The sequence below is a fragment of the Micropterus salmoides genome, unplaced genomic scaffold, assembly GCF_014851395.1.
Source record: "Micropterus salmoides isolate LMB-PRFRI ecotype aquatic unplaced genomic scaffold, ASM1485139v1 Ms_hic_scaffold_10, whole genome shotgun sequence".
Classification (NCBI taxonomy): Eukaryota; Metazoa; Chordata; class Actinopteri; order Centrarchiformes; family Centrarchidae; genus Micropterus; species Micropterus salmoides.
Genome location: NW_024040041.1, coordinates 1,502,534 through 1,530,075, shown reverse-complemented (window position 1 = coordinate 1,530,075; position 27,542 = coordinate 1,502,534). Strand labels below are relative to the sequence as shown.

Genomic DNA, 27,542 nt, shown 5'->3' with positions numbered 1-27,542 from the left:
ACAATTTTGTTAGGTTTGTTTGGGCACCAAAACTTTTTTGTTATGGAAAAGATAATCGTTTGGATTTAAAAAAGTATCTTGTTACAAAAGTTAAAGAGAAATCAATATTGACTATTGGTTACGCCAACCTCATCCTTAAGAGGATTTTTTTTTTCACTCTACGCATTGGTTAACACTCACCGGCCACTTTTTAGGTACACCTGTTCAGTTGCTTGTTAACACAAATAGCTAATCAGCCAATCACATGGCAGCAACTCAATGGTGGGGAAGAAAGGGGATTTAAGTGACTTTGAACGTGGCATGGTTGTTTGTGCCAGACGGGCTGCTCTGAGTATTTCAGAAACTGCTGATCTACTGGGATTTTCACACACAACCATCTCTAGGGTTTACAGAGAATGGTCCGAAGAAGAGGAAATATCCAGTTGTATGGACAAAAATGCCTTGTTGATGTCAGAGGCCAGAGGAGAATGAGCAGACTGGTTCGAGATGACAAAAAGGCAACAGTAACTAAAATAACCACCCGTTACAACTAATGTGTGCAGAATACCATCTCTGAACGCACAACACGTCCAACCTTGAAGCAGATGGGCTACAGCAGCAGAAGAACATACCGGGTGCAACTCCTGTCGCTTTAGAGATTTGTATCATGTATGTGCAGCCGACAAATCTGCAGCAACTGTGTGATTTCTGCTATCATGTCAATATAGACCAAAATCTCTGAGGAATGTTTCCAACACCCTGTTGAAAGTATGCCACAAAGAATTAAGGCAGTTCTGAAGGCAAAAGGGGGTCCAACCCATTACTAGCAAGGTGTACCTAATAAAGTGGCCAGCGTATGTGTAAACATATTGTTTTGAAGAAATGAATGGGTATATTTACAGTGGAATATAGACATGCCCTGTCAGGAAAACAGGAGGGGTCTGCCAGGGCCATGGCACCTGTTCTCTTGCAGCTCTTTACCAGGGTGGGCATTCCCAAAAAAACATTTCTATCCCAGACATTGCACCAAATGTATAGTTTGTTAGGGATTAAGAGTATCAGAGTAAATCCTTACCACCAACAACTGATGGGTAATGGGAAAAATACAATCAAACCCTAAAGGTAATGCTAAGAAATTTTGTGACTGAAGATAAAAAAGACTGGGACCGTTGGCTGCTATTTCTGCTTTTCTTTTACATGGAGGTCCCTCAAGCTTCAAAGGACTACTTTGAACTATTCTACATGGTAAATGTGGTACCATGTCTACATGGTATTTGTATACTGCATTCTAGTCTTCTGACCAAAGTGCTTTTTACACTTGTCACATTCATAAACTGATGTCAGAGGCTAAGGTGCGAACTGCTCATCAGAACGGTAATAGCATTCACAGATGGAACAGCCTTTGGGTGCAATATCTTGCCCAGGGATACTTTTGACTTGCAATCTGAGGGAGCCGGGGATCAAACCACCGACCTTCTGATAAGAGGACTTCTCTACCCTATGCCACAGCCACCGCCAACAGGAGGAAAGCAAGAGAACCCCTTAATGTGCTCAGAGACACCTGTGAGCCTGACCTCCAGTATCTCCTGCAAATGAGGCAAAAGATGGAGCAGATTATAGCTGTGGTACTTGCCAACAAGGAGGAAGCCTAGAAGAAGCAAAAAGATTTGTTTAATAAGAAGGCAAAGCCCAGAGTTTTCTAGCCCAAGAAAGAGTTACTGCTGCTTCTACCCACCACAGACAACAAGCTGCTAGCCGAGCGGCAGAGGCCATTTAAAGTTCTAGAAAGAGGGGTACTGCTACTTATGATTTTGACATGTCACACCATAGGAAGAAGAAGCAAACATATCATGTCAATCTGCTGAAAGAATGGCAACCCAAGGCTGTTCAAGCCAGCCAGCAGCTTCAGGGCTGTAAATACTGTAGAGGATCAAACTGAGGTTAAGGTGAAACTCACATTCACTTGGACCTATCCCATCTGTCCTCAGAAATGCAGAGGGATCTCCTTGCCATCGTTCCTCCAGATTTGTTCCAAGACCAACCAGATTACACCACCTTGAAGGAAGACAGCATTGTCCTGGGCCATTGGTGTCGCCAGGTCATTTTCCCGGGGCTTTAGCCCCGGATGTTTTGACTGTAGCCCCGAATGTAACTCAACAACAGCAACAAAAATATTTTCCATGTTAATATCTGACCACTGTTTCTATTTCTAAATTTCTATACAAGACGTCTGTCTGATAGTGCTGTAGCTAAATTTAAGGATGCGATTCCATCAGCTCTAAATTCATTATCAAGTCACAAAGTAATGGAACCCCAGGTTTCTTTTCAGCACTGTAACCAGGCTGACAGAGAGTCACAGCTCTATTGAGCCAAGTATTCCCATAGCTCTCAGTAGTTATGACTTCATGACCTTCTTTAATGATAAAATTCTAAGTATTAGAAACAAAATTCGCCAAGACCTGCCTCTTAGACCCCATCCCGACAAGGCTGTTAAAGAAGTTTTACTCTTAGTCATCACTTCTCTACTAGATATGATCAATCTATCTCTATCAATAGGCTATGTATCACAGTACTTTAAAGTAGCTGTAATTAAACCTCTTCTGAAAAAGCCCAAACTTGATCCGGATGTTTTAGCCAACTATAGACCTATATCTAACCTTCCATTTCTCTCTAAAATCCTGGAGAAAGCAGTCGCCAAACAGCTGTGTGACTTTCTACATAGCAATAGTTTGTTTGAGGATTTTCAGTCAGGATTTAGAGTTCATCATAGCTTCCATGGTTACCCACATTAACCTGTGTGGCATACTGTGTGATTTACTGTGTGGCTTGTAGGACGTGACCGGCGGAGTGCCACTTGTAACTTCTCTGCGCGCCATAAGGTCAGAGACTCCGTGGAGGCAGCCGTCGGCTCAGCGTTTTCACGAGCAGTGGAAGCCGGTGTGGTGAGCGGCAGGTGACCTCCATGCGTGCTTCCCCAGTGCGGTGGGAACCGTGGAGACTGTGTGGCCTATTGTGTCGAATCCTATGTTTAGATTTATATAATTTGTCGTCTCTTGTGTGGGCAGAGATCGCTTTTTGTTTAAACGCCCTTTTGTTTTGATTAAGAATAAATACATTAACTTGACGCATGTTTTGAGTCCTCCTTTGGTTTTTTACCTGGTTTATTTATCTTTTGTTCGTCCCACACCCCTAGACAAGCCTGGGACGTAACAACAGCACAGAGACAACACTGGTGAAAATTACTAATGACCTCCTAATTGCATCAGACAAAGGACTTGTCTCTGTACTGGATTTTAAGACTTATCTCTTAACTCAGGAACCTTTGAAACAGCTGTAGAACCAGATACATGTTTAGACTGTTTTGCTTCCCTCAATCTTTACCAACTAACTTCAATAATTTCTTCATCTAAACCATCAACCTGCCTCTTAGACCCCATCCCGACTAGGCTGCTTAAAGATGTTTTACCCTTAGTCAGCACCTCTATACTAGATATGATCAATCTATCTTTATCAACAGGCTATGTACCACAGTACTTTAAAGTAGCTGTAATTAAACCTCTTCTGAAAAAGCCCAAACTTGATCCGGATGTTTTATCAAACTATAGACCTATATCTAACCTTCCATTTCTCTCTAAGGTTCTGGAGAAAGCAGTTGCTAAACAGCTGTGTGACTTTCTACAGAGCAATAGTTTATTTGAGGATTTTCAGTCAGGATTTAGAGCTCATCATAGCACAGAGACAGCACTGGTGAAAATTACTAATGACCTCCTAATTGCATCAGACAAAGGACTTGTCTCTGTACTGGTTTTATTAGATCTTAGTGCTGCTTTTGATACCATTGACCATCAGATCCTATTACAGAGACTGGAACATTTCATTGGCATTAAAGGAACCGCTCTAAGCTGGTTTAAGTCCTATTTATCAGATCGATTTCAGTTTGTACATGTTAACGATGAGTCCTCCATGCATGCCAAAGTTAGTCATGGAGTTCCTCAAGGATCTGTCCTCAGACCAGTCCTCTTCACTTTATATATGCTTCCTTTACGCAATATTATCCGGAAACACTCCATAAACTTTCATTGTTATGCAGATGATACTCAGTTATATCTATCGATCAAGCCAGTTAGCTGAATTTCAAATGTGCCCTCTGGATGTTAAAATCTGGATGACCTGTAATTTTCTAATGTTAAACTCAGATAAAACTGAAGTTATTGTTCTAGGGTCCAAGCACCTCCATGACGCATTAAAGATACAGTTTCCCTTGATGGCATCGTCCTGGCCTCCAGCACCACTGTGAGGAATCTTGGAGTTATCTTTGATCAGGACATGTCGTTTAAGTCTCACATTAAGCAAATTTCAAGGACTGCCTTTTTTCACCTACGTAATATTGCAAAAATCAAGAACATACTGTCTAAAAATAATGCAGAAAAACTAGTACATGCATTTGTTAATTCTAGGCTGAATTACTGCAATTCCTTATTATCAGGTTGCTCGAAAAAGTCCATTAAGACTCTTCAGCTGATCCAGAATGCTGCAGCACGTGTTCTGACAGGAACCAGGAAAAGAGATCCTATTTCTCCTGTCTTAGCTTCTCTGCATTGGCTTCCAGTAAAATCCAGAATAGAATTTAAAATAATTCTTCTTACCTACAAAGCTCTTAATGGTCAGGCACTATCTTATCTTAAAGAGCTCATAGTACCTTACTACCCCACCAGAGCACTGCGCTCCCAGAATGCAGGGTTACTTGTGGTTCCTAGAGTCTCCAAAAATAGAATGGAAGCCAGAGCATTCAGCTATCAAGCTCCTCTCCTGTGGAACCAGGTTCCAGTTTGGGTTCAGGAGGCAGACACCATCTCCACATTTAAGAGTAGGCTTAAGACTTTCCTCTTTGATAAAGCTTATAGTTAGGGCTGGCTCAGGTGAGTCCTGAACCATCCCTTAGTTATGCTGCTATAGGCCTAGAATGCCTGCTGCCCCAGTGTTCCTGCTCGACACCCTCTGCTACAATTATTGTTACTAGTCCTACTGTTATTATTGTTATTATTATCATTAACATTATGATTATTATCATTAACACTATCTCTCTTGTCTCTCTCTAACCCCCAACCGGTCGAGGTAGATGGCCGCCCACCCTGAGCCATGATTCTGCTCCAGGTTTCTGCCTCTTAAAGGGAAGTTTTTCCTTGCCTCTGTCGCCTAGTGCTTGCTCTTGGTGGGAACTGTTGGGTTTCTTTAAATATCATCAGAGTATGGTCTACCTGCTCTTTTATGGAAAGCGCTGTGAGATAACTGTTGTTGTGATTTGGCGCTATATAAATTGAATTGAATTGAATATGCAATAATCTTCATGATGTAGCCTGTCTCGCAGGTCTTCAAAGAGCGTAGGCTACTCGCAATAATATTGCTACATTTTGTTTAAAGTTCACCTGACCCCCCACCGTTACTCAGCCTGCCTGCCTTTAGAGAGAGCACGAGAGGAGAGAGAGAGAGAGATACAGACAGCGCATTGCTCACAGCTTCAGGGCTTTTCCACCACTTCTAAATTGTCCCAAGCAAAATTGTAATATATTTAAATATAAATGTTGTTGGTCAGTGTCTAGTCAGTGTATAGCTACACAAACGGTTAACAGTCGCCGCAAAGTAGTGAGAGAATATCATGACACACCAGTATGAACGTGACATTGACACCTGTCGCTCTGTGTCCTGCTGTCTCTCTCCCACTCGCTCAGAGACACTTAAACACTAAAACGAACATTTGTGTGGAATTGTGGTGATATTTCTGTCTGATCACAAGTGTTTTCAGTTTCAGTTTTCTTCCTCTGATGAAGAGCAGTGCGCTCGTCTCATCGAGTAGGCTACAAGTCAAATTATTTAATGTAGGTCTAACTGTTGGCCCATAAAGCATAGGCCTATACAGGGCTGGCGCAATCACATCTCTTACAGCACCCACGTTTCTTGTGTTGTGGGACAAAAAAATAATAATTCGCCAAATGCGCGAAAATAACTATATAGATATAAGCTAAAAAAAAAAAAAGCTACTGATTACTGCATTACATTCTTTTATATATTTATATTCTGAATTGTCACCTGCCACCTAAATTTTGTCCTTCCCTTTATAAAAATAAAGACATTTCCACCATAAATTGGTGCAGAAAATGTCTCCAGAGGTGAAAAGGTGCCATATGCACATTTAAAATCACTTTAGGCTACAACTCAAGTTGAGAACTATCGGCCAGTGTCTCTTCTACCATTTTTATCCAAAACTATCGAACGGGCAGTATTCAAACAGGTCACGGAATGACCTCCTAGATCCATATCAGTGGTTTTAAGAGTGCCCACTCTACTGAAACGGCTCTTTTGTCTGTAACAGAAGCCCTAAGGTCAGCTAAAGCTTATCCTGCTTGACCTACTAGCTGCCTTTGACACAGTCAACCACAGGATCCTGCTATCCACACTCTCAGCAACGGGCATCTCGGGTAAAGCACTCCTGTGGTTTGAATCCTACCTCTCGGGGCGTTCCTACAATGTTTTGTGGCAAGGACAATTATCCTCCTCCCACTGCCTCTCCACAGGGGTGCCCCAAGGCTCAGTACTAGGGCCCCTTCTCTTCTCACTTTACTCTTTCCCACCTCACTGGGGCTGATCATTCTCATGGCTTCTCTTACCACTGCTACGCAGACGATACTGAAGAGAAACAGAGAAACTTGGGTGTCAGGATTGATGACCAGCTGTCCTTTTCAGACCATGTTGCTGCTGTCTCTTAGTCATGCTTTGCTCTATACAACATAAGGAAAATCAGGCCCTGCCTCACTCAGTATGCCACCCAGCTTCTGGTACAGGCCATGGTTATCTCTCGCCTCGACTATTGCAATGCCCTCCTAGTGGGTCTTCCAGCTTGTGCGGTGAAACCCTTACAAATGGTTCAAAACAGCAGCCCGTCTGGTTTTTGATCAGCCCAAAAGGACTCATGTCACTCCATTACTCAGTGACCCCCACTGGTACCCCGTGGACCCCCACTGGTACCCCGTGGCCTCCAGAATCAGAATCAAGTCACTAATGCTTGCATACAGAGTGACCACTGGGTGTGCACCCATCTACCTAAACTCCGTAATACAAACTTACGTTCCTTCTCGGCCACTACACTTCAACGAACGCTGCCTGGCTCTGCCATCACTTCACACAAAGCAATCCCAGTCCCGGCTATTCTCATCTGTGACACCACGATGGTGGAACGAGCTAACACACGCCATCAGAGCAGGGGCGTCCCTCTCTAACTTAAAGAAGCTCTTGAAAACTAATCTCTTCCGAGAACACTTCCTCTTATAACACCTCTAACTCATAACCTCTAACATGCACTTCCTGTGCTCTTCTTCTTCTATCCCCCTACAATTATCTTGTATCAATTGCACTTTTTTTGTAAACTCCCTAGGTATATACCACATTGAGTTGAAATGAACTATGAGCTCTTACTAGTATTTATTGCTGCTCTTACTAGTATGTATTGTCAGTTGTTGATCTGTATTTGGTGCTCCATTTGATGCTTGTATGTTGTTCCTCAAATGTAAGTCGCTTTGGATAAAAGCGTCTGCCAAATGAGTAAATGCAAATGTACTTCAGGCATGCCTGCATGTATGTAGATTCAGCTGGGATTAAATTAAATGAGAAAAGTTGATCTATAGGAAAAACATATCTGACAGCCTTACTGCATTATCTTACACAATATTCTTCTTATTTTGAATTGTCACCTGAGACATTTCCTCAATAAATTGGTGCAAAGAAATTCACCACAATGCAGAAAATTAAGTGTTTAAAGCCAAACTTCTTCAGGGGGAGGACCCCCAGAACCCCCCAATTTAATATTATCAGTGTTAATTATTATCAGTAGTAATTATAAAATTCATAATAAATGTAGGCTATATATATAATTTACTGTTGCTTTAAAGACATACTTTGGGTAGGCAACAATGGGGGATGGGGGGGTTAAAACATGAAAGATTTCTGTCCTGGGATAAGCCCCCAGTGTTTCAAGAGCCTGGAAACGCCCCTGTCCTGGATCCTTCTCCTGTCCGCCAGAAGTACCGGGTCCAAGAGACGATGCTCCCAGGTGTAAGGCAGGAGCTGGAGGTAATGAAGTCAGTGGGGGTCATTGAAAATTAACAGTGATATGAGATGTCCTGTGGTGCTGGTGCTTAAGAAGGATGGCACTATAAGATTTCTTTATTGACTTTCATAACCTTAGCCCTCAGTCAAAGTTTGTGTGATGTTTATCCAACTCTCAGGCTGAATGATCTCACTGAGCATGTTGTCCAGGCCCAAAAGATCAGCACTCTAGACTTATGCAAGGGGTAGCTGCAGATGCCCATTGCTCCCTTTAGAAGTCTGTGTTTTTTAAGTTTACCGTTTATGCATTTCTGGTGCTCCAGCCACTTTTCAGCGGTAGTGGGAGACTACAGCCAGCAGGGTTGTTCAACCTAAAAAGTGCTCCCTGGCCCAACGAGAAGCCAAGTATCTGGGCTATTTGCTGGGTCATGGAGTGATATAGCTCCATCAAGAGAAGATGCACGGAGTAGGACTTTCCTTGTCCTTGTACCAAGAAAGTAAAGATAATAAAGTCCTTCCATGGCTTAGCTGGGTGGTACCAGCGATTCGTCTCCCACTTTGTCACGTGAGCAGCCCCTTTAATTGACCTGAACAAGAAGTCCAGCTTTAATCAACTGCCATGGGAAGAAAAGCATGAACAAGCATTCCTTGACCTGAGGGGGCACTCATCATCCAGTACTTCATTGGCCAGATGTTGGCAGCAGTTTGCTGTGAGGATGTATTTTGTAAGTTTTTTTCCAGCTTATTTGCTCCTCATTTTTCTGTGACTTTTATTTTTCCTACTCTGTTTTATTGTAACTTTTACTCACCTCCAGTGCCATCTAGCCACATTAAAACACCTCATCTATGCTACACCCACTGTCACAGCAAAACGCTTGCCACACACTCCTGACCTTCTGCATCTATGCTCTATGTTTAGGCCACTCATCCAGCATGGTTGACTTAACTCCAGAATCCCTCTTTTATTTGGTTTCTTGCAGTGCTCTGAATTTGCCTCAGCTTCATCTGCCTATAATCTTTATCTCCATCCCAGTCTATCCAACATCACCTTGGATTAAACCATTCAAGTCTTCAGTTGCTGGTCATCTCAGGCATATCTCTCCTACATTTGCAACAATCTTTACGATCTCCATCAAACTCATGCTCACCTCAACTCCATTTAAATCTGTTGACTCTTTTGGGGGCCCGTAATTGGCTTGGATGCCTCAACTCCCAAAACGGATCCACCACACTGAGGGGCGAATTCACAAAAGGATTGCGCAGCTTCTGCGACTGCTAAACCTGCACAAATAAGACAAAAAGAAACTGTGTAATTCTCAAAGCACCCGCAAATGGTGAAATGCACCCCTAACTGCACTGCCAAACAAATAGCGTTTCGGTGCTCCAATGCTATTTGCATGAATTTAAATTAGGTAAAATGCATTTTGCTAATTGGCCCCTTTCTATGCAGATGAGCCATATTGCAAAGAAGTCCAGTCACAAACACCAGCGTTAATAACCACATGCTTTTATAGTAAAATTTATATATATAAAACATTTAGGGGTGTCACATCCAGACTTTCCAGAGATCATGACAGTGGTGGTTGTAGCCAGGCAAAGCAATAGCACATCACAGTACATCATATGCGCATAGACAGTACAATACCTGATATTCACCACAAGGGAATGACACTGGAAAACAACAGCAAACCTACTGCTGTGAGAAGCGGAGATGATGGTTACACACTGTACCAGTCCAGCAGAAAACATAGTAGAAAGAATTGTGCACTCCCCCTCATGGGCCCAGATGCATGAGCTGGAGTGCACAGTTAAAGCTTGCTCAATATGTTACTTGAGCACACTTTAAGAACGAATATTCCTGGGAGCACTACAGAAAAGTGTGGATGAACATTTAACAGATGCAAAACCAGGGCAAATTATGCTCAGCTGCAAAACTTCATGGGCGTGTTTGCACTGTAATATCACTAGCGTAATATCTTTTGGAAATTGGACCTTGAGACCGGGCGGATAGCGGTTGCAAGTGATGCAAATCATGGTGCTATCAGCGACCGCAATCCATTCTTTGTGAATTCACCCCTGAGTCTTCTCCTCCCAAGCCTTCAATATATCTGTCTCAGGCCAGCCTAAAGAGACAACTTCCTCCCCCAGGTCTGCCTCTTCCTCACATACTCTCCATCCTGTACTCACTCGTTTCATTATACTTTTAATATCACATTGTTGCGGTGTAGTCCTTGCTAATGAATGATACAATAAAATTCCTATACAATTCAATAACAAACATCTGAATGTATAACTACATGACTGATCCCTCTTTTACACAATCCCAGTCATAATATAATTGAATTGACAGTAGTTCAACAGCGATCACAATTGTGGCAAAACAGAAGCCAACCGCAGTGTGCTTTTATTTGACATATTTTTCACAGTACTTTCATTACAACTCATTAGGGACATATAGTTTGGAGGTAGTTGCGAGCAGTAGTGCGGAGTGGACTGTCTTCTTTAATTCAATCTAACTAAATTAGCCAACTATAAAAAAGCATGCATGAATCATAAAGGACCTTCAGTTTGAACACACTTCGCTCTGTAGGCCGAGAGTTACAAAGCCAGTGTAGCCTTGTTAAAATTACATATCATTATCTATAGGTCATTATATCCCATCTTGTACATAAAACATATTAATAATGAATCTCCTTGTGTGTCAGTGACAGTTTATATCTTACCTGTCACTGTATGCAGCAGCTGTGGCAGCAGTAGGCTGGGCATATCTGTAGGTAGCGTAACCACCCTAGAAACACACACACACACACACACACACACACACACACACACACACACACATACCAGAATTACAACAAAAATATGTAACTTAAAATGTCACACATTGCTTTTTTTATTTCTAATAGACTATGAGAGCATGAATCCCAAATGCATAGAGTTTGTTATTACATTTAAGTCTTTTGTGAGTCTTTTTACAATAAGCAGCCATTTATTTTCATTCTGGAATTCAGGAGTTCTACCTGGCTAGGTAAATGTTAAAATCCAGGTTTGTTATTTCAAATGTATTTAGTTCCAGTTTTATTTATGTGGCGCCAATTCATAACAAAAGTCATCTCTTTGCACTTTTTATATAAAGCAGGGAAGAGATCCAACAATTCCCAATTTAGTTTATGTCAACTGCTTTATTGAACATTATACACTGTACTCACAGTCAACATGAGCAAGAGGAAAAAAGACATTTTCTAAAAAAGATTAAGTTGAAACTGTAAACTTAAAACTAGACAGTGCAATTTCTGGAGAAATTGGGGTGTGAATGCTGGCTGTTGAAGGCTGATGCTACACTGGATTTCTAAACTTCATGCAAGCTCTCATTTCAGCCTCTTAAACATGCAGTAGATGCTCCTGTCTCTTTAAGCCCCCCCTCCAAAAGCCCACTGTGTTCTGATTGGCCAAGATCCTGAAGCAGGATGATTATGCCACTCAGCGGTAGAGACAAACTAAGCATAGGAGTTGCCAGTTGTTATTGAGGCTGCAGGCAAATTACCATATATGGAAAACCATCATTATGACATCATTAAGAGCTAAGAGTAGAGCTCTGGCCACATTTAAGATGAACATCTGACACTGAAACATTATAGATAAGACAGAAAATATAAGAAGCCTAATAAGTCTCCTTTAATGTGTGTGTGTGTGTGTGTGTGTGTGTGTGCCTGCTGTGATAGACAGTTATGCATACATGTGATCTCCCATTCAGTAAAGTTTAAAGGTCCATGCTTTGAGGGCTCTGTGTGTGTGTGTGTGTGTGTGTGTGTGTATTGTGTCTGTCAGTCAGCTCTTCCGCAAGTTAAAAAACTGGTACGTTCTGCCCTACTCCAGAAACAGAGACAACAAAGAAGGAAAAGTACCGCCAAAACAGGACGAGAAAAGGGAAGCAGACAACACAGGAGAACGGGGAGACAAGTGTTGCGTCGTTCAAAGAATGTTTCGTTCATTTGACCTAATCTTGTATATGACTCAGGAGGAACTCATTCATTTTCACCCATATGTGAATAGTCAATTCAATTCAAATGAGCTTTATTGGCATGAATGTATAACAACAATATTGCCAAAGAATCATACAAAATACATAAGAACAATCCAATCCCATACAACAAGTACTTAAAGCGTAAAGTAATTAAAGCGTATGTGTGTTTGTGTGTGTATTGGAAAAAGAAAAATATATATAAAATTAAAATAAAATAAGTAAATAAAACAGTAAGTGTGTGTGTGTGTGTGTGTGTGTGTGTGTGTGTGTGTCTGTCTCTGTGTGTTAAATTTTTTAAAAATATATTAAAAACAAAATAAATAAATAAAACATTAAGCGTGTGTGTGTTAAAAAATAAAAATATATTAAAGATTAAAATAAAATTAATTAATAAAACAGTAAGCGAGTGTGTATGTGTGATAAAAAATTTTAAAATATATAAAAAATTAAAATAAGATAAATAAATAAAAAATATTTAAAAAATAAAATAATAATAATAATAAATAAAAAGAAATCAGTATCAAATGTAAAAACAAAACAATTATCACTTCCCAGCCCTGGGAGAAGAACGCTGTTTGCTTGTTTCCAATCTTTATGGCACATTCACTTTTTGTATACATGTTCTTAATCAAATAATATGTTTTTCCTCCAATGCCACTTTCAAGTAGCCTATAGAAAAGGCCCTTGTGCCAGATGGAATCAAAGGCTTTTTGGAAGTCAACAAAACAGGCATATACCTTTCTTTTCTTAATGTTTAATTCTTGATCAATTAGAGTCTGGAGAGTAAATATATGGTCCCTTGTGCGGCAATTTGGCAAAAAAACAATTTGGCATTTATGCAGAATATTGTGGTCATCAAGAAAGTTGACAAGTCGTTTCTTAATGATGTTGCAGAATATTTTTCCCTCTGTAGTTATTTGAGTCATATTTATCTCCGGATTTATGAATTGGGGTTATTAAACCTTTGATCCAGATGTCTGGAAAAGTTCCAGTTGCTAGAATATTATTGGATATTGGATAGTTTTAGTATATCCAATCTGATTTAATGGTCTGAGTATTTGATCATTTCATTAAGGATTCCATCAATACCACAAGCCTTTTTTCCTTTCAGGGACTGGATGACTTCTGTTCATTCTTGTTCTGTTACCGGGTAATCTAGAGGGTTTTGGTTGTTTTTTTATCACCACCTCCAGAGTTTTCCATTATGTGAATATCTTGTACTGATCATAATTTTTTGTAATATTACTGTATAATTTACTAAAGTGATTAATCCAAGTATTTCCATCTTGGATTGCCAATTCATCATTGTTCTTTCTTAGTTTTTAAGGTGTACTTGTATTGTTTCAAAGTGGCTTCATATTGACAACGTCTGTTGTGATTATCTGGGTCCCTGTGCTTTTCATTTGCTAATTTCCTTAAAGTTGTCCTTAGGTTTTTTGCATTCAGTGTCAAACCATTTGTTACTGTTCATTTGTTGAAGTTTTGGTTTGGAGGCTTTCAAATTAGACAATAAAGCCAAATGATGAAATATTGAATTGATTTTGTCCACAGCAGAATTTACACATTATACATTATTCTGGGGAAATGTTTCAGTTAGAAATGTTTCAGTTAGAAATAAAAGAGTTAAATCATGTATGTTTTGATTTTCAAGTGCCTTTTGGTATGCCCCCATGCTGTCTGGGGTCCATCTGTATGAGTATGTGCTGTAAACAGTTCACAGGCATTAGGGGCTCCAGACTTAGACTGAGCCCTTTTCAGATAGATAGTGATTTTGCTGTGTTCTGAGAGGGGTGTGAGGGGGCTGACTGTGAAAGCTCTGAGACATTGGATCTAGATCTGTAATGAAATAATCTACTGTACTACTGCCAAGAGCTGAGCTGTAAGTGTAGTGACCCACAGAGTCCCCTCGTAGCCTGCCGTTGACGTTGTACAGACCCAGCGTACGGCAGAGCTGTAGAAGCTGCATACCACTTGTACTAGCAGGACATTCAGGGAGGGAGAAGCAGGTGCTTCCAGGTAAGTGTTTGTCTCCCTGGGTGTTCATAGTGTCAGCTCTTTCCCCTGTTCGAGCGTTCAAGTCTCCACAGAGTAATACATTTCCCATGGTTTTATAATGGTTAACTTCCTCCTCAAGAATAGAGAAAATATCTGTGTTGTAGTAGGGGGACTCTGAAGGAGGTGGCAGGTGGCACACATGTAGACATGTTGCTCAGCACAAATCATCTGTTTGTTAATTTTCAACCATATATAAGATTCTTCTTTTTTTAATAACTGTGATGGACTGGCTCAGTTCTGATTTACACCGATTTACACCATATAATCATGCCTCCTGAATCTCTGCCTTGGATTATTGTGGGATTTTTTGTTGATGGTATAACAATCTCAGTGTAGCCACGAGGACGACCAGTGGAAACATCTTCTCTGCACCATGTCTCCTGTAAAACTATGATGTCAGAGTCTTTTACTCTCTATTAAAATCTGAATTTCTGCTCTTTAAACCAAAAGCTGATGATCTCAGACCTTGAGTGTTCCAACATGTTATTGTAAATGATTTCATCTCCAAGTGTAATCTGTTCAAAAATTCGACAAATAATACTAGTAATAAACGAAAAGGGAAAAAAAGTGTAAAAGTGTAAAAAGACTCCTCAGAGAGTCTGCCAGTCTGTCCTGCTGGGACCTTAAGTTATTGGTGCCTGTATGAATGATGATGTGGCTAGGTGAGCCTAGTTCAGGCACTATTAACAGCTCCAGGGCTCTCCTGGTGTTGGGGCACCAGATCTCCTCCGTTCTGTGCCTTGGGAATAAGGTCTTTTCATCCAGCAACTTTCCATTAGAGTCCATGAGGAAGATAATGTCAGCCCTTCTGCCTGTGTGTGTTTGTTTCTTTTTCCTCTTTTTTTCTCTTCTGGTGTATTGTGGTCACTTCTTTTGCATTTTCCTCATAAAAGGTTGGTGTTTATCCAATTTTTGGACCAAAAACAAACATTTTGTTTAGCAGCAAGCCTTAAACATGACTTGTCACCAACAACTGAATTCTCTCTCTCTCTTGGACTCTTACATTCACTCATCACATGGCAGCTGCATGGGCTCCATCAGCACAGGAAACAATTGTTTAGTTCGCAACTGTGGGTCTTGGATTTGAGTCATTCATTTGTACGTGACAGCTTGGCCACTGTGGAGCAGACATGAACTTATTTATTCACCACTCACATGGGGGCTTGGAGGTTGAGTTACTGCCAGCGCCAGAGAATGAGAGGCAAGTCGGCTGTCAGGTAACAGTCACTGGACTGACATTATATATCTATTTTGTTAATTATGTGACATTTTATAAAGCATAATGTTATTACAGTGCAGTGATGCTATAGTTTTAACACAGCTGTACCGTAACTTTAGTGCTGCTAGTTATTACAGCTAACAGCTGATGAGAGTTGTCCTGGGTCCACTCCACTTCAGTGCCTGGCACCTGGCACAAGTACCTGGCAGGGTTCTACCGTGACCTGAACTTCAAGGTAGTCTCCTCTCCAAAACAAACGGACCCAATCATTAAAACATTAAAACACAGCCACATAGCAACGTTAGCGTTAGCCCTGTGGTGTGTTTACAGCTAACAGCTGATCTGGGTCCACCAGAGAATGCAACAGTCCAGTCCAGTGCTGGACTGGTGAACAACCTGACAGTGTTTGAGAGCGATGTGCTCATGTCTCTGTCTGCAGAATCCGGACCTGATGTGACCCATTCTGCGTCCAGACCTGCCAAACTGTGTTTTATTCATATAATGTGTCAAGCTTATTACTTCAATATACCAGCAAATCTGATGTTAATATATAGATTTAACTCACGGATAGAGACATTGTGCTACTGTATGAATGAGCACTTTCGAGGTATAATGATAATTAATTATAATTATAAGTAATAATTATAATTATATATATAACTATAATTATATATACACATATATAGCGGGTTTGAAAGAATATAGAGAATGATCAAGAGGTGAATTTGTCAGTTAAAGCAAACCAGGCAGCCTTCCGTGTTTGAGAACTGTGTTGTTTTTTAATCGCCCACTAGAGGGCTGCATCGTCGCAATAACCAGCCTAGTTCAAATGAATGAAATGACTCAAAAAAGACTACTTAATTTAATGAACAAGATGTGAACATTTGAGACAGTAAAAAGATTTGAACTTCCCATCACTCATTTCACAAAGAGGACCAAACGTAACAAACCAGGATTCACTTCAGAACTGAAGCACAAGGATGGGTTGAATATGTAAGTTTGGAATTTTCATATTGCTTTACTGTTAACGTTATATGTTAGCCGGGTAAACTTGGCGCTAGCATGCTCCGTGGCTAATGTTGATGTTCACCGGTAATGTTGTGTGTGTCTGTTGTGACATGCAAATATACCTAATAGACCCTGTTGTATACATGTGAAAAACAAATGGTCACTTGCTTGCCAACATTGTTTAACTTTGATTACCACCAAGCGGCTAACTTGCTTATACCCAAAAGCTTTAACATTAGAGGCCCTCTGGGCAGTGGGTTTAAAGTCTGGCAGAGACCAAGACATTACCACAGCTCAGTTACAGTTCCACTGTAAAATAAATATAAGAATTCTGCTCTTCTGCTGCATTCATGTAGACTCACAATGCATTGTAAACAACAGTCTCACTTATATATTAGCTTTTGGTACGTCACGACCCCATTTACAGCTAAAGTCAAATGTTCTGTGTAATTTATTTTCATTTCACAGGTTTGGATTGGTTGTGTGTGTTTTGTAGTTGTTTCCTGTGTTACGTTGTAGTTTTATTCTGACCTGGTGTTCTGGTTTAGTATTACTGTGTTCTTTGCTTTTGAATATGTTTCATTTTGTGACATTGTTTCCCTGTATGCCTGAATTGGAGTTATTGCAAACAAAGTACTGTAAAACAGGCGCCAAAATCCATGTATGGTTCTTCCTTTCATTATTTCGTTTCAAAACCAAATCGGAAAAAACAAAAAACCAAGTCCTTTTTGGTTTTTCTGTTTTAAAACCAAAACGGAAAAAGGGAAAAACTGCAAAAAAACCCAACAGTTTTTCTGTTTTAAACCCATAACGGAAATCAAAGGAGCTCAGGCATGTTTGTCTTTTTATTATTATTATAATTATAGTTAGCCTGTTATTATTATCATATGTAGCCATTTTGCCCAGCTGCAGTAGAACATGGATCATGCCTAATATTCATCGAGCTAGAGGGAACAATTACGAACCGTTAACAGCGCGTCGGTTGTAATAGCGACACAATCCATACCGGAGAGGGAGTAGGGCGGTGGAGCACACAGGGACAGGAGATCGCGGAGCGACCGGCCCGCTACGGACGGTCGGTGATCGTTCCCTCTGGCTGGATAAAGTCTGACACTTCTGATTTTACGCAAGATCCATGATGATATAGAAATTAATAGCTGAATGTTTTAGAGATCCCCCAAAATATCACAAATCATGCTTTTAGGGGAGCCGATGTCTTATTAAGGTGAGCTAAGCTCCTCCTGGCTCCCCCCTAGTTCGCACCATGCCTACAATCCGTTCTAACTCCCCGACGTGTCACATATGGTCAAGGCCTATCGCCATTTGTAACGCACAGGGGATCACTATAGCGTCATAGGTCAACGCAGTGGGGGAAGCCCTCTAGCATCATTTTGTGGCGGTAAAGGCAGGTATATGATATTTAACAGACAAGACTGAGTGAGAACCAGTGGAGGCTCCTGCCAAATTTCTCGGGGGGCAATTGTTGCGATGATGGCTAAGGTGACCAGTTCAATGGTCTAAGTCTGCTATAAGACAAAGATTGTTCCTTAGGCTACATACTGTACAGTATTTGTGAACAGCTACATACTGAAGTTCATTGTCAATGTCTACAATGAATGAACAGTCCTCAGTTAAGATCAACAGATCTTTAGATCTTTAGAAGGATGACTCTCACACTCATCTGATTTATCTGTGACAAACCTTTTATTTAGGAGCAACAAATCCAGAATAAAGCGCAGTATTTACACATAAACAACAAGGCGCGTAAGGGGAAATATAAAGGTATATTCTATTGTTTTTGGCTTATTTTCTGTGTTGCTTTCCTACTTCTTCTTTTTAGCCTCTTCTGACAAGATGCCAGTGGTGGCCACATCATGCTACCTCCTTTTTCTTCTTCGGTTTCTGGCATTAAAAGAAAAAAAATGACACAACAAATAATTGTTACTGGTTGAGTGCAGCTAACTTTAAATTGACTCCACCAACACATATAAAACATGATTTAATCACATTTAACAGAAGCATAAAATTCAAGATTATTAGCTTAGCCTCTGGCATTTTACGAAGCATAAATTAGCCTAGTGGCTAGCGGACTTTTCCTCTCCTCATAGCTTAACAAATTACATGTATTATTTATACTGTGTCTTACTCACCGCTGGTAAAGTCACTGCATCTCCCGACACCACGGTTGAATTTTCAGCCTGAACATACGTTTTCTACAGCAGCTGGTCGTAGTGAGAGCAACAAGCTGGAGGACTGCCGAGTCGTTTTCAGGTGGCAGAAGCGTAGCTCTGCTGCTGGGCACATGAGTGCGAGCCCTCCCGGAACCCATAGAGATTGCATTGCAGCGGCCGCAGCTCGAAAAAAACTGCCAATGTAGCTCCTCATTGGTGTAATGGGCAGATGGCTCTGACAATATCTTAATAATCATGTATGCACAAATCATCCACCCGCACTCAACCCAACTAATTATTTTCTCAGATTTATCCCAACTCTACCGGTCCTTTTAACCTTCCAGGTGATTTCTTTATTGTGTTGATGTATGAGTGTTTTCTTTAACAGTTTAGGCCTACTTTCATGATTAGAAAGGCATCTGTCAGTCATTTTAAATGTTTCCATCAGCGCTGTACTGTCAGCAGATAACCTGGGACATTTATGCAGCAAAACTAAAAACAGTAGTCATAAACTTGAAATGACTGAGGAAACTCTGCAAAGGAAACAGAATACAACTTTTTAGTTTCTGAAATAATTTGGATGCTCTGATGGAGCTCAGGACTGATCGGGAGGATGGCTGCTTTACTTCAAACAGTTTCACTGTACGAACCTGGACTGTGTGTGAGACCTTTTGGATGTAGAGAAGAACACAGAACATTAATTAATGTTAGATTCTGATTGATCCTGTCAGCGTGTCAATAAATAAATATTATGCTGCTGTGGCCCGTGTGTAAATGCGCACAGCATCTCTTTTAATGGGGAGACGCTTCACCCACCCGGAAAGTCACAAAACGTTTTGCACTGATGCTCTCAGTTATTGTGTCTATGAAGATTCTCAGTCATCCAGGTCATAGTTATCCAACGAAGGTTAAAATCAAGGGCAACTGGACTTGTTATTACACGCACAAGGTTTTCATGTGTTTCATGGGTTTCCCCAAGTGTGGACACAGAGCGTGGAACAGCTTTTCAAGTTGAAATGAGGGTAGAGAAATCAGCTGCGCCCGCATGGCCTAATTACGGAGGTACGGACCTCGGTGACTTCATACGACCATGCTTTTAACCACTCTGTGTTGAAGGAAAGTGTGTAAGTGCGTGCCCACGCTGTTAAAAGGAGCCGAGCACCCCCGTAGTTTGCACCCTGCATACAATCTCTACCATCAGGAAATAACGTTACTCTGTTACTCATGGATTTGTTTTTCTGCTGCCAAAATATTTCTTGGTGTTGTGGAATTATAAAAAACATCACTTAATTTCGGGTTCTAATAAATTAACGTGCGTTACTGAGATTGTAAAGGGTATAATATTATTGATTTATTATTAGTAATGCGTCAGGCAGAGTCACAGTCGAACACACTTCTCTGCGCTTCTATTTCAGCACTTCTAAAGGTGTACTAGTAAATGAATTCATATCAGATTATGATATTGATTTGTCTTACTGAAACCTGGCTGGGTGATGGAGAATATGTTAGCCTAAATGAATCCACCCCTCCCAGTCATATTAATACTCACATTCCTCGAGGCACAGGCCGAGGAGGTGGAGTTGCAGCTATCTTCGACTCTAGCCTACTAATCAGCTCTAAACCTAAACATAACTATAACTCATTTGAAAGTCTTGTTCTTAGTCTTTCACACCCATCACTGCAATTCTTTTTGTTATAGTGTACCGAGCACCTGGTCCGTACTCTAAATTCTTATCTGAGTTTTTGTCAACTTTAGTCCTTAAAACGGACAAAGTTATTATTGTAGGGGAATTTAATATTCATGTGGACGCTGAGAATAACTGCTTCAGTACTGCGTTTATCTCTCTGTTAGATTCCATTGGCTTCTCTGAGTGTTCATGAACCGACTCACTGTTTTAATCACACCCTCGACCTTGTTCTGGTATATGGTATTGAAACTGAACATTTAATAGTGTTCCCACAGAATCCCTCTTTATCTGACCACTGTGATGGGGAAAAAATTGGGCAAAAATTTCTATACAAGATGTCTGTCTGATAGTGCTGTAGCTAAATTTAAGGATGCTATTCCATCAGCTCTAAATTCATTATCAAGTCACAAAGTAACGGAGGACTAACTTCAATAATTTCTTCATCTAAGTCCATTAAGACTCTTCAGCTGATCCAGAATGCTGCAGCACGTGTTCTGACAGGAACCAGGAAAAGAGATCACATTTCTCCTGTTTTAGCTTCTTTGCATTGGCTTCCAGTAAAATCCAGAATAGAATTTAAAATCATTCTTCTCACATACAAAGCTCTTAATGGTCAGGCACCATCTTGTCTTAAAGAGCTCATAGTACCTTACTACCCCACCAGAGCACTGCGCTCCCAGAATGCAGGGTTACTTGTGGTTCCTAGAGTCTCCAAAAGTAGACTAGGAGCCAGAGCGTTCAGCTATCAAGCTCCTCTCCTGTGGAACCAGGTTCCAGTTTGGGTTCAGGAGGCAGACACCATCTCCACATTTAAGAGTAGGCTTAAGACTTTCCTCTTTGATAAAGCTTATAGTTAGGGCTGGCTCAGGTGAGTCCTGAACCATCCCTTAGTTATGCTGCTATAGGCCTAGACTGCCGGGGGATTTCCCATGATGCACTGAGCTCCTCTCTCCTCTACTTTCTCTCCCTCTGTATGCAACCTCATCCCATTATTGCATGTTACTAACACAACTTCTCCCCTTTCTGGTAGTCTTGTGCTTTCTCGTCTCTCTCTCTCTTATCACTTCCTGCAGGTTTTCTGGCTCTGGAGCTGTGGAGTCTGGATCTGTGGCTGCGGGTCACCTGCTGCCCCCGTGTTCCTGCTCGACACCCTCTGCTGCAACGACTATTGTTGCTAGTCTTATTGTTATTATTGTTATTATAATCATTAACATTACGATGGTTACCATTAACACTATTATAAATATCTGCACCATTTTTCATTTAGTCTATAGCAACATTACCTTCACTGTCTGTACCTCTGTGTGTATATTGTGTAGGCTGCCTCCCTCCCCTCTCTCTCTCCTTACATCCCTCTCTCTTTCTCTCTCTCTTTCTCTCTCTCTCTCTCTCTCTCTCACCCCAACCCAACTGGTCGAGGCACCCTGAGCCATGGTTCTGCTCGAGGTTTCTGCCTCTTAAAAGGAAGTTTTTCCTTGCCTCTGTCGCCTAGTGCTTGCTCTTGGTGGGAACTGTTGGGCTTCTGTAAATATCATCACAGAGTATGGTCTAGACCTGCTCTTTTATGAAAAGCGCTGTGAGATAACTGTTGTTGTGATTTGGTGCTATATAAATAAAATTGAATTGAATTGAATTGAATTGAATTAAACCATCAACCTGCCTCTTAGACCCCATCCCGACTAGGCTGCTTAAAGACGTTTTACCCTTAGTCAGCACTTCTCTACTAGATATGATCAATCTGTCTATCAACAGGCTATGTACCACAGTACTTTAAAGTAGCTGTAATTAACCCTCTTCTGAAAAAACCCAACCTTGATCCAGATGTTTTAGCCAACTACAGACCTATATCTAACCTCCTCTCTAAGGTCCTTGAGAAAGCAGTTGCTAAATAGCTGCTTTCCCTGCTGCAGTGTGTGCAAACCTGGTCAAGACCTACAGGAAACGTATAATCTCTGTAATTGCAAACAAAAGTTTCTGTACCGAATATTAAGTTCTGCTTTTCTGATGTATCAAATACATATCACATACAATGTGATTTTCTGGATTTTTGTTTTAGATTCTGTCTCTCACAGTTGAAGTGTACCTATGATAAAAATTACAGACCTCTACATAGGAAAACCTGCAAAATCAGCAGTGTATCAAATACTTGTTCTCCCCACTGTGTGTGTGTATATATATATATATATATATATATATATATATATGAGAAAAAGACGCATCCCACAACACCAATGCTCAGTGGCTAGTGGATCTAAGAACAGATTACAGCAATCTCCCAGAACAAGATCCAGTAACCATTACAATGGCAGACATCCAAGAAAGAGTGGCAGGTATGAAGAACTGGACAACACCAGGCCCTGACATGATCCACACCTACTGGTTGAAAAAACTAGCTATACTCCATGAACGCCTGACAGCACAAATGGACCAACTGCTGATGGATGGGACATACCCAGAATGGTTAACCCAAGGACGGACAGTCCTGAACATGAAGGATCCCCAGAAGGGAACAATCCCATCCAACTACTAGCCAATAACCTGCCTCTGCACAACATGGAAGCTCCTATCAGGCATCATAGCGGCTAAGATGAGTAGGCACATGGCTCAATACATGGACAGGGCCCAGAAGGGAATGGGTAGTAATCCCAGCCAAGCACCAGCTACTGGTTGATAGAGCAGTCACTCGAGACTGTAAGACCAGGCAGATCAATCTGTGCACCGCCTGGATTGACTACAAGAAAGCCTATGACTCAATGCCACATACATGGATACTGGAATGCTTGGAAATGTACAAGATCTACAGGAGCCTTCATCAAGAACTCAATGGGTTCAACTCAAAGCCAATTGCACAAGTCACCATCAAGTGCGGCATATACCAAGGTGATGCACTATCCCCGCTGCTGTTCTGCATAGGCCTGAACCCCCTCAGCCAGATCATCACAAAGACTGGCTACAGATACCGGTTCCGAAGTGGAACAACCATCAGTCACCTCCTCTACATGGATGACATCAAGCTGTATTCCAGAAATGAGCGAGATATATACTCACTGATCCACACTACCAGGATCTACAGAACAACATTGGAATGTCGTTCGGACTGGACAAGTGTGGTTGCATGGTATCAAAAAGAGGGAAGATGTTCAGAACCGTGGGGATTGAACTACCAGAAGGCCACATTGCAGATGTTCAGGACAGCTACAAATACCTTGGGGTGCCGCAGACTAACGGAAACCATGAGGAGGCAGCAAGGAAGTCTGCGAAAGCCAAATACCTACAGAGAGTAAGGCAGGTCCTGACAAGTCAGCTGAAAAACAAGATCCGAGCCATCAACACACACGCCCTGCCAGTCATCAGATACCCCGCTTGTATAATAAACTTGCCAAAGGAGGAGATAGAGGCTGCTGACATCAAGACAAGAAAGCTCCTCACAATGCATGGAGGGCTTCACCCCAAATCCAGCACCCTGAGACTGTACACCAAGCGTAGCGAGGGAGGCCGAGGGCTAGTGAGTGTCATGTCAAGACCACTGTCCAGGATGAAACGACAAAGATCCAAGAGTACATCAGGAAGATGGCCCCCAAAGATGAAGGGCTTAGTGAATACCTCGGGCAGCAGAAACCCGAAAGTGAGGACAAGGAAGATGAAGAACCTTCATGGAGGGACAAGCCGCTGCACGGCATGTACCACAGACAAATAGAAGAAGTGGCTGATATCAGGAAATCCTACCAGTGGTTGGAAAAGGCTGGACTAAAGGACAGCAAAGAAGCACTAATCATGGCGGCACAAGAACAGGCACTCAGTAAAAGATCAATAGAGGTAGGAGTCTACCACACCAGGTCCTGCCTGGTGCAGGTGCAGACTGAACAAGGACATAATAACCAGGTAGCTGGCATAGTGTACAAGAACATCTGCCATGAGTATGGGCTGGAAGTCCCAAGGTCAAAATGGAAGACACCTCCTAAGGTAGTTGAGAATGACTGAGCTAAGATCCTGTGGGACTTGAAGATCCAGACTGACTAACTGGTAATAGCTAACCAACCAGACATCATATCGATCCACAAACAGCAGAAGAAGGCTGCAGTGATAGATGTGGCAATCCCAAGCGACAGCTACGTCAAGAAGAAGGAACATGAGAAGCTTGAGAAATACCAAGGGCTGAAAGAGGAGCTAGAAAAGATGCAGAAAGTAAGAGAAACAGTGGTGCCAGTGTTAATCGGAGCACTGGGGAACCCTCAAAATCCCCCTCAAAGCCTCTGGTATAGGACCCAAGCTTGAGGATGACACATACCACCACGCAAGGGGTGAGAGGGGGATTTTATATATATATATATGTATTGTGATGCCCTGTGGGGTCATGAGTGGGTGTGGTGTGTGTCTCTCTGTCTCTCTCTGTCTCTCCCTTGTAGCTCAAGAGCTGATTGTGTCAACTGAAAGCACCTGGGTCCTGTGTCTTGAGTGTAGGCTATTTGTAACCTTGCTCTTTCATTCTGCAGGAGGCTGTTGTCAAGACCAGGTCAGACCTCCCTGTAGCCGGATCCCCGGTTTCTCCTTTAGTTTGGGTTTTCTTTGGTTTTGGATTCTTACTTTGTGGTATTTACCTTGTTTTTGCATACACATTCTGCCCGGACACTACTGAAACAGACTACATACCTCATACTTTGGTTATATTAGTTTGAAATACCCTTTTAAGTTTGCTTAACCTTGGTTTAAATAAACATGTTTTGTTAAATGTTTACCATGGTGCGTCTCCCTTTTGTTGTGGCCTTTGAGCCAGGTCATAACAACATATATATATATATATATATATGTCCTTAAATCCTGCCCATACAGTTTGTGTTGCAATGTGAAGGGTTACAATAAAGACGCGCCTTTTGTCACCCTTAAACTGTCTCCTTATCAGAATATTGCTGACTCTGCAGTTGTTGGGTAGACAATGCTCCCTGATTGGTGGTCCAGCTGTAAATTTAATTGACCAATCATATCAAGCAAGCTAAAAAACTAACGTCAGCTAGCTTATTTGTTTACTTCACGATGGAAGCCGCAAGTAATATTCCCACTAGTGATGAGGACATTGTTACAGATTTATTACATGCACCCTTTCCAAAGTTAACTTTTAATGAGAAAACCAAAGATTTTAAGAGGCATTTCAACTCCAGCAATTATGTCTGACACCTATGGATGACAGGATCAGCCAAGGAGCTAAAAATTTACTGCTGGTATTGTTTGGTGTGTGGTGCCGAAAGTGGGTCCTGGGCCCTTCGATGGATTTTCTGATTTAAGAAGTTTATCCAAGGCCGCCCATCGCCATCAGAATGCTTTAAATCATCTGAAAGCTACCATTTGCCTTAAATCATTTGGAGGCACGGGATAGAGCTCCAGTTGGATGAGCAACAATGCCTGGATGTCATTGTCCATAATGAGAAGGTTAGGAGGAACCTCAGATGTCATATGTGCTTCGCTATGTAACTGAAGATGGGGTGAAAAAGTGTTTTTTGGGTGAGGATGTGACAGAAGACAGACGAGCACAGGCCACACCTACACAGCTGCTGGAGTTCTTCCGGGGTTGTGACTGTGTTGATAAAGTGATTGCTCAGTGCTATGATGGGGCAGCCGTTATGGCAACTGGTTTGAACGCAGTGTAAGCAGTGAAGGAAACCATTCCACAGGCCCTCTTCATTCACTTTTATGCCCACATTCTGGCTTTGCCCTCTAAGGCGATTGGGTTTACCTCTACGCGCAGGTGCACGGCACTGAGAAAAGCTTGTCTACGCCCACCTGTGATGTGGGCCTCTTTTACGTCCTTACTTTGTGGAAATACAATGGTGAGACCTGGGCATTGGCTCCCATTTTTCTTTAGCACTGAGCTGTCTAAAGAGCAGAAGAAGCAGAAGATCACCACTGGAAGAGAGAAGACGATGTCTTCCAGCAAGTCGGCCAGAGCGGGGCGGGAAGCCGCTATGTCCATACGATTGTTCGGCGTCCGTTACACGGGCTTCGTCCCGGCTCACGCTGTCCGTTCTGCGCACTTCTCTCCCCCGAGGAGAGGCAGCGCCAGGCAGATAATTTTGCCCGTTCAGGACGAGGAGGTGAAGCGGCCCACCTACTCAGCTGTTACTGGAGTTAAGATATGGAGTTAAAACCTTGTTGCGCCTTGTGTGGAAGTTGTTGAATAAACGTTCTGTGTCTGTCTCGTTCGACTAGGCCACACCAAGCACACATTCCCCACACTGTGTGAGCCTAACCTTCTGTGCGTCTCCCCCTTGCACCCCTCCCTGACACAGTCAGGTGGCTGACTACCCTCAACCACACAAAGGAAGTTACCCCAACCCCCTCTGACTGTGTGTGAAGGGCTGTCACACAAGTGGTGGAGCGCAGATAGTCCCAGTGAGGTGGGAATCAGCTCATCCTCTACGGTGGCTGTGCCTTCCCTGTCGGATTGACTCACACATGCTCACCACGCAGGCAGGTGCCCCCTCTGCGTGTCCGGGAGTATTTCACAGGCCTATGTGTCATCATGACATCTGCACAGCGGCTTCCTGGTCTTCCCCCTGCTCATTCATATGTTTCTACCTACAAGACGTCTCCCGTTTCTCAATGACTCAATCAGTACTGAGTGTTCTGTCTGAGTGACTGTCCTCTGTGGGCGTGCGGTGCACCTCCTCCCACCTGGGCGGTGGGAGGAGCGGCCGCTGCTTGCACTAGCCCTGCTCTGTACACAGCACCTACACAGCTGAGGGCCCCCTATCCTGTATCCAGCCTATTTAGCGAGCCTTCAGTGGTTGCATGTTTGCCACCGCAGATGCTAATGGGCTGCAAAGGATTTTTTGTTGGCTCTGGGCAGGTGGGAGCTGGAGTATGCATAAAAATGATGATGTCGTCAAAATTCTCACTTGCCTAATAATTATGCACACTGTAACTGTAATTGTGTCACAGGAATGAGACACACCACCCAGGCACACTGGATCGTTTTTGCTTTAAATGTTTTAATGCTTATTTGAAAGTTCTATCCATCTATTGGCTATACCCGCATATCCTTCGGAGGGCTCCAGGGGGGCTGGAGCCGAGCCCAGCTGACACTGGGAAAGAGGCGAGGTACAGCCTGGACTGTTGCCAGTCAATCACAGGGCTGGCACACAGAGAGACAACCATTCAAGCTTGGGCAATTTACACTGTCCAGTTAACAGAACTTGCATGTCTTTAGACTGTGGGAAGAAGCTGGAGCACCAGGAGAAAAGCCACTGGACTGGGGGAATTTATGGGAGTTGTGACTATGTTGATAAAGTGATTGCTCAGTGCTA

At 42.2% G+C, this 27,542-nt stretch overlaps 1 protein-coding gene across 3 annotated transcripts in view; it reads right to left on the bottom strand.

Annotated features, from left to right (window-relative positions):
* rbfox1 (RNA binding fox-1 homolog 1) overlaps nt 1–27,542 on the bottom strand; it is a 276,075-nt gene that overhangs the window by 34,803 nt on the left and 213,730 nt on the right. For 2 of the 3 annotated variants that reach the window (XM_038739155.1, XM_038739164.1), the window contains exon 10: nt 10,803–10,867. In XM_038739155.1, the coding sequence (XP_038595083.1) occupies nt 10,803–10,867 (65 nt within the window). Of the gene's footprint in view, nt 1–9,227; nt 9,361–10,802; nt 10,868–27,542 lie in introns of all 3 variants that reach the window. The other variant, XR_005447445.1, reaches the window with a different exon arrangement.